Below are 13,015 nucleotides of genomic sequence, written 5' to 3'. Positions count from 1 at the left end.
AACGTCTAGTCCATGCGAGTCTTTCACATTACACCCACGAGCACTTAGAATCCATTCTTACCAACGTACCTGTCCATATAAATAATCTCCGGGAACTCCAGCTTATTGTGAATTTTTTCCGGCTGCCCCAACGATTGATTATACTCAAACCGCGAAAGTTCGAAGGTCAACACCGGGGGAAGATTTATAAACCATCGCTGTGGAGACAGACATGTGGGAAGAGCAAAACTCCAAGAGGGCCGGATGAGCAATTATACAAAACGGTTATTCCTCCCCAAAAAAATAATGCTATCCCCCCATCCATACTATGGGGAACTAACTTGTTGGCCCAACTGCCAAGCCCTTCAGCGATCATGAGATTGGTGCTCTGGAACCACTGGTCTGCAGCCCCATACTCCACTGATGGTCTATGGGACTACCGAATAGAACCCTCGGTGATTCCGGGCAGGTTCATGAATGGAGTGACGACCTGGCTGCATTTTTTGGGTTCCAGTGTCGTGATCTCAGGATCGCTGGGCGTTTTAGAAGTCAGATGCCCAACGATTAAGTTCGTCCCCATAACATAAATTGAGACTTTTTTTACCCGTAACTATGTGTAGAGTCCACCATGGCCTAGCAGGCAGTCACCACCCCATTACATATAACAAGACTGCCTGCCATGGGCATGTGCCATGACACCAACTCAGGACCAGCAGAGGGAGAGGTAGATCTTTTTTGGCCTTCACGGTAAAAGGAGTGCATTAAAGTTTATATATATTTATTGCTCGGCGTGTTGAGACCTTTACGTCTTTTTCAGTCACACGACCTACTGACCTCTTGCCTGTACTGCATGGCTCTGCCGTTCTGCATGGGCTCGATCTCTCCCTCCACCGTGATGCTTTCCAGGCATTCGTTTAGGTTTTTGAAGCCGTTCACTTGCAGGGGATATTGCCCGAAGGTTTCAGTGTTGGAAAAGGTTTTATCTGGTGAAACAAAGGGACGAGCTAAAGGAGTTGTATGAAGATCGGAGATCACAGGCTGCTCATGGCCGACCACATGGACTGCCACTGATCCCAGAAGCATGGCTCTACTGAACCCAACCCCGAGTGAAGGGCGCTCCATTCAAGGTCTATTGTACCGTTAAGTGCTGGAGTAACTAATGCAGTCCCGGGAGTGCCATAGAGGGGTGCACACAACCACCATGATGGGACGGCAACCAATCCAGAGTATGAGGCAGTGCTAGACAAAATATGGCATGGAGGAGCAACCTCCTCTCAGAGGGGCTCAGTCTTCAGAGTTGGTGGGAGTCTCAATCGTCAGACTCCGTGCCATCAGGAAGTTCTTTTCTCCTTTAAAAATAGTCTAACGGCTAACGTTTCTCCTTTTGGGGAATGCCAAGCCAGGTCTCGCATGTCAAGAGTGAGGAGACTTACAAGCCATGCATGCTGCTCTGGGAAACCTATAAATGCCGTAAAAAACAGGATTTTTGGTTGCTTACCGTAAAATCTGTTTCTTGAAGCCTCCATTGGGGGACACAGGAACCATGGGTGTATGCTGCTGCCACTAGGAGGCTGACACTATGCAAATAAAAACGTTAGCTCCTCCTCTGCAGTGTACACCCCACCGACTGGCATTATACTCTTCAGTTAGTGAGAAAGCAGTAGGAGATAATGAAACAAGGTTGAAAAACCATAACCACAAACTTGAGAACTGTAACGTGAGAACAGTCATAGAACAGATAACAGAAAACATTGGGAGGGAGCTGTGTCCCCCAATGGAGGCTTCAAGAAACAGATTTTACGGTAAGCAACCAAAAATCCTGTTTTCTTTATCGCCTCTCATTGGGGGACACAGGAACCATGGGACGTCCCAAAGCAGTCCCAAGGGCGGGAAAAACAGACTTCCATCAGGTCAGAGGACTCACCACTGCCGCCTGCAGGATCCTTCTGCCTAGGCTGGCGTCCGCCGATGCATAGGTATGGACCTTGTAAAATTTGGCGAACGTGTGGATGGAAGACCAAGTTGCCGCTTTGCAAAGCTGTAGGGCGGAAGCCCTGTGGTGCACCGCCCAGGAGGCGCCGACTGCCCGGGTAGAGTGAGCCTTAATCCCAGGAGGGGGCACTCTGTTCTTGACCCGGTAAGCCTCCAAAATAGCCATTCTGATCCATCGAGCAATAGTCGCTTTAGAAGCCGGCTGGCCTCTGCGCGTGCCATCAGGAATGACGAAAAAGGAATCCGTCTTCCGGAAAGAGGATGTTCTATCCAGATAAATCCGCACTGCCCTGACGAGGTCTAGCTTGTTCAACGATCGCTCCAGAGGATGAGTCGGAGCTGGACAAAAGGAAGGTAGAACGATGTCCTCGTTGAGGTGGAAGGTGGAAACCACCTTAGGAAGAAAAGAAGGTGGGGGTCGGAAGACCACCTTGTCCTGGTGAATGACCAAAAACGGAGGGCGGCAAGACAGTGCCGCCAGCTCGGAAACGCGGCGAATGGACGTGATGGCCACAAGAAAAGCCACCTTCCAAGATAAAACTGATAGAGGAATCTCCCTAAGAGGTTCAAAGGGAGAAACCGTTAAAACGTCCAGTACCAGGTTTAGGTCCCATGCCTCCACAGGGGCCCTGTACGGCGGGACGGCGTGGGCTACCCCCTGAAAGAAGGTCTTAACCTGTGGCCGAGAGGCCAAGGTCTTCTGAAAGAGGATGGAAAGCGCCGAGACCTGACCCTTCAGGGAACTAAGAGCCAGGCCCGAATCCAGCCCTGCCTGAAGGAAGGCCAAAAGAGAAGGCAGGGAAAAAAACCATAGGCGGAACGCGGTTGGACTCGCACCAACGGAAGTAGGCCTTCCAGGTGCGGTAGTAGATCCTGGAAGAAGGCTTCAGAGCCTGAATCATGGTGTGAATCACCCGGTCCGAAAGGCCGGACGCTCTCAGAACCGCGGTCTCAACAGCCACGCCGTTAAACTGAGCGACCGAGAATTCGGGTGGCAGATCGGACCCTGGGACAGCAGATCGGGCCTGTCTGGAAGGCGCCAGGGAGCGTCCGCGAGAAGGTTGACGAGCTCCGCGAACCAAGCTCTCCTGGGCCAATCCGGGGCGATCAGAATGACCGGCACCCCTTCCGCTTTGATCTTCTTCAAAAGTTTGGGAAGTAATGGAAGGGGTGGGAACAGGTAGGGCAGCTCGAACTGTGACCAAGGAATGGCCAGAGCATCGACGCCCACTGCGAGAGGATCGCGGGACCTGGAGACGAACTGCGGAACCTTCCTGTTGATTCGAGACGCCGTGAGATCCACATCCGGAGTTCCCCATCGAAGACAAATCTGATGGAAGACCTCCGGATGCAAGGACCATTCCCCTGCCGCGAGACCCTCACGGCTGAGGAAGTCGGCGGCCCAGTTTTCCACGCCGGGGATATGCACCGCGGATATCACCGGAACCATTGCCTCTGCCCAAAGGAGGATCTTGGATACCTCGGCAAGGGCCAAGGAGCTCCGAGTCCCCCCCTGATGGTTGACATATGCCACAGCCGTGGCGTTGTCCGTCTGGACCCGGACTGGAAGGCCCCTGAGGATCCTTTCCCAATGGCGGAGGGACAGAAAGATGGCCCGAATTTAGAGGACGTTGATCGGCAGAGAAGACTCCTGCGGTGACCAACGGCCCTGAACCGTCAGGTGGCGAAAAACCGCACCCCAGCCGATCAGGCTGGCGTCCGTTGTCACCACCTGCCAGTGAACCGGAAGGAAGGACCTGCCCTGGGAGATGAGAGGTGACGTCAGCCACCAGTTGAGAGACCGCTTGACCCGAAAGGAGAGTCTGATCGGCCGATCCAGGGAGAAGACCGACCTGTCCCACTGAGACAGAATGGCTTGCTGAAGGGGTCGAGAATGGAATTGTGCGAAGGGAATCGCTTCCAAGGTAGCTACCATCCTCCCCAGAACCTTCATGGCCGATCGGAGGGAGGGAGGCCGAGGACCCTGGAGCAAGCGTATGTCCCGACAAAGGGTGGATCTCTTGTCCTTGGGAAGGAAGACTCTGGACTGATGAGTGTCGAAAAGCATGCCCAGAAAGATGATGCGCTGAGAAGGAATAAGGCAGGACTTTTTCCGGTTGACCAGCCACCCGAAACGGGATAACGTGTCGAGAACAATGGACAGGCTTTCGTGGGCCTGAGCAAAGGACGGAGCCTTGATGAGGATGTCGTCGAGGTATGGAAACAGAACCAAGCCTCTGACTCTTAAGATGGCCATCAGCGCCGCCATGATTTTCGTGAACACCCTTGGCGCGGTTGCGAGGCCGAACGGCAGGGCGACGAACTGAAAATGATCTTGTTGCACTGCGAAGCGCAGGAAACGGTGATGTCCGGGAAATATCGGAACATGTAGGTAGGCGTCCTGGATATCTATAGAGCATAGAAATTCCTGAGCCTCCATGGAAGCAATTACTGAACGAAGGGATTCCATCCTGAAGTGTCTCAGGTGAACCCTCCTGTTCAGCAATTTGAGGTCCAGAATGGGACGAACCTTGCCGTCTTTTTTCGGTACCACAAAGAGGTTCGAGTAGAAGCCTGTGTACCGTTCCTTTTCTGGGACGGGAACGATTACCCTGGATTTGAGCAGAGAAGCGATGGCTGCGAAGAAGCCCGGAACCAGAGCAGGATCTTTTGGAGGACGGGATTGGAAGAAACGATCCCTGGGTCGGGAGGCGAACTCTATTTTGTATCCCGAGGATACAACTTCCCTGACCCATGCATCCTCTACTGCGGAAATCCAGACGTCCCTGAAACGGAGAAGACGGCCCCCCAACTTGGGAGTTGGGCTGGAGTCTTGCCAAGAGTCATGCGGAGGTGGATCTTCCAGTCCTGGGCCTGGACGATCTACCCTGGGAAAAGCGAGGACGCCAGGACGGAGTGGGCCTGAAGGACACCGCCTTCCTCTCTTGACGTGCCTGTGGCCTCTGTTGCTGCTGGGAAAAGGAGTTTGACGCAGCGAAGCGCCGAAAAGGCCGAAAAGAGCGAAACTGCCGTCTAGGAGGAGGGCGACGAGGTTTAGCCTGGGAGAAGAGAACTTGTACCCCCGGTGGCGTCCTTAATGATTTGGTCCAGCTGGGAACCAAAGAGACGAGAGCCCTGGAAGGGCAGACTAGTGAGGGACTTTTTGGAGGACAAGTCCGCCTGCCAGGCCTTGAGCCAAACGGTCCGGCGGATGGCAACGGCATTGCTGGAAGCCTGAGCCGCACACGACGCGACATCCAGGGAGGCGGAAACCAGGTATTCACCAGCGTGGGAAATCTGGTTGGCAAGTTCCGCCAATTGCGCGGGAGGTGCCCCGTCAAGGATACCTCGCCGTAGATCCTTGGCCCATTTTGAGATGGATTTTGAAGCCCAGGTGGAAGCAAAGGCTGGGCATAGCACTGCTGAAGCCGCTTCAAAGGCAGATTTCGCGAAGGATTCTATAACTCTGTCGTTAGAATCCTTCAGAGACGCTCCGCCGGACAGTGGAAGCACCGTGTTGGTGGACAGCCTGGAAACAGGGGGATCCACCGAGGGAGAGACCGTCCAATTGGCGGTAAGTTCTGGTGAAAACGGATATAACACCCCCAGGCGTTTTCCCCTCTGAAAACGTCTGGTTGGATTCTCTCTCTCTCTGGCCAGGATTTCCTCGAATTCAGGATGAGGAGCGAAAAATTTTGAAGGTGGTTTGGCCCGTCTAAACGAAACGAAACCGCCTGATCTGCGGGTTCCGTAGCGGGATCCTGAATGCCACAGGTTTGGTTTATAGCCCAAATGAGGTTCTGGACCGTCTCACTCATGGTGGCGATCTGGTTAGGATCCAGCTCCGAAATATCCTCTGAGGGCGCATCAGATAATGCCTCGCCTGACTCAGGGGAGGAGGATCGGTGGGACACCAACCGCGGGGGAGGGCCGTGCGGAGAGATGGAACGTGAAGAGGACTCCGACCGACGTTCCTGTCTGGACCTTTTGTAGCTTAGCAAGGAGGTCTCGGGCGGCGGTTCCTGCGACCCGCTGGCCACGGCAGGGGTCTGCAGGGGTAACCGATCCAGCGGACACCAGGGTTTGAGATACCCGTGTTAAATCGGCCACCGATTGTGACAGAGGCGGCCCATCCTGGGATGGGGGGGGATCACTCTCGGGCGGAACAGCCGGAGGATCCTGGGCGGTGGGAACAATTGGGTTGCTGCAGGACCGACACAGCGGGGAGGACTGACCTGAGGGAAGTTTGCTGTTACAGGACGAACATGCAAAGTATGTGACTAAGGCAGAAGATGAAGAAGTAGGGGGACGAGAGCGGCCCCTTTAGAAGACATTTTGAGAGATCCCTGAAGATGCCAGTGGGTTAGGGGACAGTGGGGCAGAGAAAGGTGTCAGTCTGCAGTGCAGCTACTCACGGACCCGGTCCTGGAAGATGTCCCACTTGTCCTCGGCGGAGGACTCCCTGAGGTGCTGATTCTGCGATGCTGAGCCACAGAAGATGCGAGTGAAGGAGCGTGGCGCGCTGTGTGAGGCACTGCGAGGGCTGCTGCTGCTGCGAGAAGCGGTGCACACCGGCCGAGAGATCCACGAGGAAGGGGGTTGAGCCAGACGCAGAGGCGCCGGTGGGCAGGGCGCAGAATGTCGGGCGGGAAAAAGCCTGCCTGCAGGGGCGGAAATGGAGAGGCCGACAAACCGGAAGTAGGCCCCGGCCGAAGCCGGGGCCTAAATTAGGCACCGGCGGCCGAGAAAAGAGGCCGCGGCGCCGAAATAGCGCACCAGAACGATGCGGTGAGAGGAAGGCTGAGCCGCAGGCGCCGCGGCCTGCGCCGCTGAAGGGCGCAGCAGAAAACACCCTCCTGCGGCGCCAGAGCGATGCGCCGCAGGGGAAAGCGGCGCGAGCGCCTGCAGAGCTGCGCCGCAGAAGGGGCCGCAGATAACAACCCCCTGCGGCGCCAGAACAATGCGCCGCAGCGAGAAGCGGCGCGACCGCCTGCAGGGCTGCTGCGCTGAGGATGTGTCCCCGCCGGTCTAGGGATCCGGCCACAGGGGATAAGAGCGCGGTGGCCTAAAAGGAGCCCCGCGCTGAGACAGAAGGCCCCTGTCAGAAAGGGAGGAGAAAGAATACCGGCCGTCACTGGAAGATACAGTCAATGACCGGGTAAGAAAACGACAGGGAGCCTCTAACAAGAACCCCCCTAACAAAGATCTGGGATGGGAAGGGAGAGAATACTCACCTAAAAACATCCCACGCCGGTACTAACCTTAAAAGGGGGTGAGACGTCCAGGGGCTAATGGACGTCCTCGTCTCCGCCGACCGACAGGCTCTGGTGGGCGAGTGGGTGGGGGACGGAACCAGGACCGGACTTCTGAGCACGCTTCTGTGCTAGGATCTTGGTCCTGGAGAGGGATCTATGAGGATACGGGGTGGCAGTACACGCCGTACTCATAGTCCGTTTTGTGGGACTACAGGTGTGACTGTTCACCCTGTATCCCTCCGGGAAACCTGTAAAGGAAACGACGCACATTGAGGTAGATAAGGGTCTAATGAAAGACCCGTGTCCACCTCCTACTGACACTAAGCTAAACTGAAGAGTATAACGCCAGTCGGTGGGGTGTACACTGCAGAGAAGGAGCTAACTTTTTTATTTGCATAGTGTCAGCCTCCTAGTGGCAGCAGCATACACCCATGGTTCCTGTGTCCCCCAGTGAGAGGCGATAAAGAAAACCCCTTTAAAGTCTAGTTCAACATGGGTAAAACTGATGACTGACCTGGTGATCCTGACAGTTAGCAGTGACATGAGCCATCCTGTGCACAGATGTAAAAAACAGCCAAGGAAAGATGGAGTCTCAGCTACACTGCTCAGTTGGGAGACAGGAGCACACGGACAAGAACCACATACCTTCCAGATATCCCTCGGTTAGAAATGTACCATAGAAGAGTTGCACCATAGGGTTTTCTGTCTTGTCTTGTGTCCTCCTACACAATGGAAAATGCAGGCAAGTGGTTCTATATCACATACTGCATATACACCATCAAGAATGTAATATAATTGTGTAAGGCAAAACATCGTCCATGTGATTTTGTTGAAAAAAATATAAGCCTTCCTGTATATGCAACATGAGGAATAACGTTCTGGCCATTACATGGCTTGCATCCTACAATTTTCTACAGTTCCCCCCTCTGCAGGCTCTTTATATTTCAGTTCTCTGAGCAGGTGGGTAGAAGCTAGCTGATCTCTTCTCCAAAACGCTGCATAGACCTAAGGGATTCCTGCTATCCTGTCTACATAGCTCATGGTCAGAAGCAACAGCAGCATGGAGGATATTATACGTATGTACTAAGCAGTGTAGCTGTGAATCCAGCACTGGGGTAAGAAACTTAACACAAAGCATCACTGCGCTTTGTCTCTTTGCAACAGTTTCCTCCCCCTCCCATCCGTCTATAAACTTTAAGGGCGGGGTGTAACCTAATCACATATGTACACAAGTTCCCCGAGTGAACAGAAGTAGGAATAACTTACTCTCCAATAATAGTCAATTGGAAGGCATCTTCCAGCCACTCCAGCAATTTGTGGGAAAACTCGCTGATATCTTGCTAGCAAGCAAAAAATAAAGTCATTAGTTTATGCAATGTGGAAAACAAACAAAAATTTTTTTAAAAAAAAAAAGGAGAAATGCACCAGAAAATAAACTGTTTAAATCCAGATTTAATACATTTATCAATCTGCATTTAGATACAGAGTCTGGCCAATGTCACACTGCTTTTACACCGGCATTTTGGTGTAAACTTTAGAAAAGGTACTACGTTTTGGTTCGACTGGAGGCTGCACTCAAATTTTGCAACTTGGCGCTTGTGAAGTTTTTTGCCCACCTCAGACAAGGTGGGATGGGGACACCGCTTGTTAAATTCATGATGATTGGTGGCGTTCGCTACACCACAAGTCTTACTCCGGCAAGGACTGGAGTAGGATTTTAGTGACGCTATTGCCATTTCTTGTGTGAGCACGCACCTCTTCATGAATCCCTAGCAGCTGACTCCAGACTGGTGTGAAGAACATTGGTTTCCTGAAAAAAAGCCTTCACGAATCAGAGCCATTACCCCTGTTCTTTACAGCAGTCTCGTTATCAGACAGGACTGCAACAGGAGAGGTCACAGCTGCCCCTCCCTTCCCAGTGACCTTTGCACACGCTCATTAGATGCTTCAATACAGGCCCCTATTGCTGCTAATGTGCATGTGAAGTTCCTGAAACTGGAAGTTACAGTGGCTAAGGTGACTCTTAACATTCCTAATTGTTTTGGGGGGTAATTATTTAATAAAAACCTGATTTATACAGCAAGTTGTTTGCTGATTATGTGTTTACGAAGTTTTTTTTTTTTTTTACCTATTGTTGGGGAGCACAAAGCAGATATCCAAAGACGGCGTGGAAGATCTTTGGCTTTCGATCCCCTTCACACAAGTGCTGACTCCGAGTTATAATAGGAGATCAGCACAGATGTCTCATACACCAAGAATAGCACAAGCGACCTCATAATGGAGGCCTCCAGAGCAGAACGTCAGCGCCAAAACCAGGTCTCCGGAAACATTAAATGGCCATAGCCTCGAGTATTTAAAGGGAATGTTTGGCTAATATCTGATCGGACTGAGTTTGGGCTCTGGTGCCCTCTCCCACAGTGACAAGAGGAGACCAGTGCTCCCAGTTCTGCTTTTAACAGGTTCCTGACCGGCCACCATCTTTAATGCTTTTTTTTTTCTTGGAATTGAGCAAGAGAAAGTCTGGGGACGCGAGGAGACGGCAAACAGCATGGCGGCTTCCACGCTGCATTTTCAGGGTTACGCAGCCTTCAGCGAGCACCATGTGATCGGAAGAATCAATGTAAATCGTATCAGCTGCGTCTTCACAACCACCAATTAGTTAACTGGGGTACCCATTAAGTGCCTTTTGGCACAGGTTAAAAAAAAAAAAAAAAAACAACCCTCCCCTTCCCAGATCAATGCTGCTGCTCTGGTCGTGATCAGCTGCAGCGGTGAGATCACCACTGCAGCCAATCAGAGTTCAGCAGAATCAGCAAATATGGATGGAAAAACTGCAGCAACTCTGGTAGGCGTCAATGCAACCCCAAACCAATAGACTGATTACAAGACCCTTTAAATCTCCATTAGTGCAGATTTTCCTGCCCGAACACCAGGTTACCCCCCGCAGTCTGTTTCTTACTTGCTGTGCTTCCTCGGACAGGAACGCATCTTTCAGCAGATCCAGGGCAGCCGTGGGATCAACATATTTTTTATTGGAGCCAACCATCAAGGCGAAGAGGTACTGGAGTTCATGCATAAACGCGATGTTCCGATTTTCCTGAAACAACAAATTACTTGTGGTCATCTGTCTTCTGCTGTATTAAGACGTTGGAGCAAAGTTATGTAACTTTCGAAGGCGTCAACTTTTAGAAAATGTTTGGATTTTGGAAGGGGTTTAGGGAAAAAAAAAATAAAAAAATAAAAATTTAGACTTAGGCTGGTTTCACACTTGCGTTTCAAAACGCATGCGTTTTAAAAAAAAACGCATGGTGAAAAAACGCATGTAAACGCGTGCAAACGCTGCGTTTTTTGATGCATGCGTTTTTGCATGTGGTGAAAAAAACGCGGCGTTTTGACACGTTTACATGCGTTTTTTCATGAGTTTGCGTTTTTTAAACGCATGCTGAGAAATGTGTGACAGCTGCCAATCATCAAAATAAAGTAAAAAACCCACTATAAACAGAAATAGTTAGGGGTAGGGATCATAACCCTAACCCTAAAGGGATCCTAACCCTAAAGGCATTAGGGTTAGGATCCCTTTAGGGTTAGGATCCCTTTATCACCTTTATGGTGGGGGGGTGGCATATTAGTGTGTTTTCTGGGGTTTTTTTTAAATAAAAACGCATGCGTTTTTAACGCAAACGCATGTGCTTAAAAACGCATGCATTTACATAGACATCAATAGGTTTTTTTGCCACGAAAAACGCATGCGTTTCTTTGCGGCAAAAAAAAAAACGCCGCAAAAACTACTACATGTTGCATTTCTGCAAATGAACGCATGCAGAAAAAAACGCATGCGTTCATAAACGTGACCAAACGCGTATACAAAAAAACGCATGCGTTTTTAATGTTAAAGATAGGGGGGGAAAAAAAGCATGCTTTTTTTGCGGTAAAAACGCTGCAGATGAAACCAGCCTTAGTTGTAGCTTTATTTTTTAAATGTTTAAGTGTCAAAATTGCCATAAAATCTGTGTGAAACGCAGGTCTGATTAAACGCGACATTCCCCATTTGTTTTTTGGAACTTGCAGGGTGCCATACAAGTAATTTATCCAAATCAGTGGGGTGGGAAGAGGACCAGGACCACTATAAGCCACAGAACGGGACATGCTGGTATAGCTTTATAACAATACTTTAAAGTTAAAATGGTTTTCTGAAAGCAAGGAATCGATCAGATATCTTTTGGGTAATGCATTAATCTCCGTTTTGGATAATCAATTTTTCATCCGAAGGGGCTAATGAGAACTAATTCTACAGACTGGTCATCAATATCTCAGCCCTGGAAAACCCCTTAAAGGGGCCTTTTAAAAAGGGTGATTCCAAGGATGAGTGATAACTGATCAGTGGCGGTGTCCAACCTACCAATCCTGAGAACGTGGCACTAGGATGCCACCAGACTGGGGCATATACAAGGGTCGCCAGCTTGTGACTCACGGCCACCTGTTCAAGCAAACACCGCTCTGACCTATTGGCATCCTCAGGACTGCAGACATTAAGCCTGCTCCTTCCAAAGTGGAGGCCTCATATTGGTAGTCAGCCTCCATGCCAGGGAGCGATATCACCGCTTCTCTGAAGATTCAGCAGACTGGGGCTTCTACAAACTCCAAGTCTGACCAATGTGTGCCCTTCTAGGTCTTCACACTGGTGAAGGTGGCTCTCAAGTAAAGAACAAGTGTTGGAGATCCTTGGACTGCCGGAGGTCACAAAGAAAAAGCACTCGGACTTGAGGCTTGACCACCTTCTCCATTTGGATAGGGCAGTGCTGGACCTTAGCCTTGGGATTTCCCCACTACCTATTGGTGGTCCACTGTACATTGGTAGTATGTAGGGGGAACTTTTAGGTCATTCAACGCAATATGGGTCAACCATCTCTGAAGGAGGTTCTCAAGGTAACTAGATGGGGACGCTTGGACTGTCGGAGAGCACCACGAGCAGTGCTGGGCGCTTGTTACTCAACCTTGTCCATTCGGACAGAGCCTTGCAGGACCCCATTCTTGGGATTTCTGAAGGTTTAACAATGATCCCGAGTAGTGGGCTGCGCAGAATAAGGGGCCACGCCATTCTTTCCTAGATAACAGGATTTTTGGTTGCTTACCGTAAAATCTGTTTCTCGGAGCCTTCATTCGGGGACACAGGAACCATGGGTGTATGCTGCTGCCACTAGGAGGCTGACACTATGCAAATAAAAAAGTTAGCTCCTCCTCTGCAGTATACACCCTACCGACAGGAAGTAGGATATTCAGTTAGTGAGAAAGCAGTAGGAGAAGCAACGTGTAAAAGAGAACTATAATAATAATATAATAATAATAAACTTTATATATAGCGCCGACAAATTCCACGGCGCTCCACAGATTAACAGTTTCAAACACTCAAAGAGTGTTCAAAGAACACAAACGTAAATAGTAAACAGAGCTGTTCAACTTGGGAGGGAGCTGTGTCCCCCAATGAAGGCTCCGAGAAACAGATTTTACGGTAAGCAACCAAAAATCCTGTTTTCTCTATCGCCTTTCATTGGGGGACACAGGAACCATGGGACGTCCCAAAGCAGTCCCTGGGGTGGGGAAAACAGACTTCCATCAGGTCCGAGGACTCACCACTGCTGCCTGCAGGATCCTTCTGCCCAGGCTGGAGTCCGCCGTAGTTCGGCGAAACGTGTGGATGGAAGATCAGGTTGCCGCTTGCAAAGCCATCAGCGATAACCCCGTGGCATACCGCACTGGAAGCGCCGATTGCCCGGATAGAGTGAGCCTTA

At 50.8% G+C, this 13,015-nt stretch overlaps 1 protein-coding gene across 2 annotated transcripts in view; it reads right to left on the bottom strand.

Annotated features, from left to right (window-relative positions):
• USP28 (ubiquitin specific peptidase 28) overlaps positions 1–13,015 on the bottom strand; it is a 49,008-nt gene that overhangs the window by 18,839 nt on the left and 17,154 nt on the right. For both annotated transcript variants that reach the window (XM_069742271.1, XM_069742272.1), the window contains exons 8-12: positions 10,186–10,323; positions 8,493–8,566; positions 7,872–7,948; positions 814–962; positions 70–197 (exon numbers count right to left, since the gene is read on the bottom strand). In XM_069742271.1, the coding sequence (XP_069598372.1) occupies positions 70–197; positions 814–962; positions 7,872–7,948; positions 8,493–8,566; positions 10,186–10,323 (566 nt within the window). The remainder of the gene's footprint in view (positions 1–69; positions 198–813; positions 963–7,871; positions 7,949–8,492; positions 8,567–10,185; positions 10,324–13,015) is intronic.

Source organism: Ranitomeya imitator, chromosome 10 (genome assembly GCF_032444005.1).
Source record: "Ranitomeya imitator isolate aRanImi1 chromosome 10, aRanImi1.pri, whole genome shotgun sequence".
NCBI lineage: Eukaryota > Metazoa > Chordata > Amphibia > Anura > Dendrobatidae > Ranitomeya > Ranitomeya imitator.
The sequence above is the reverse complement of the archived record's forward strand: the minus strand, read 5'-3'. Positions and strand labels throughout refer to the sequence as shown.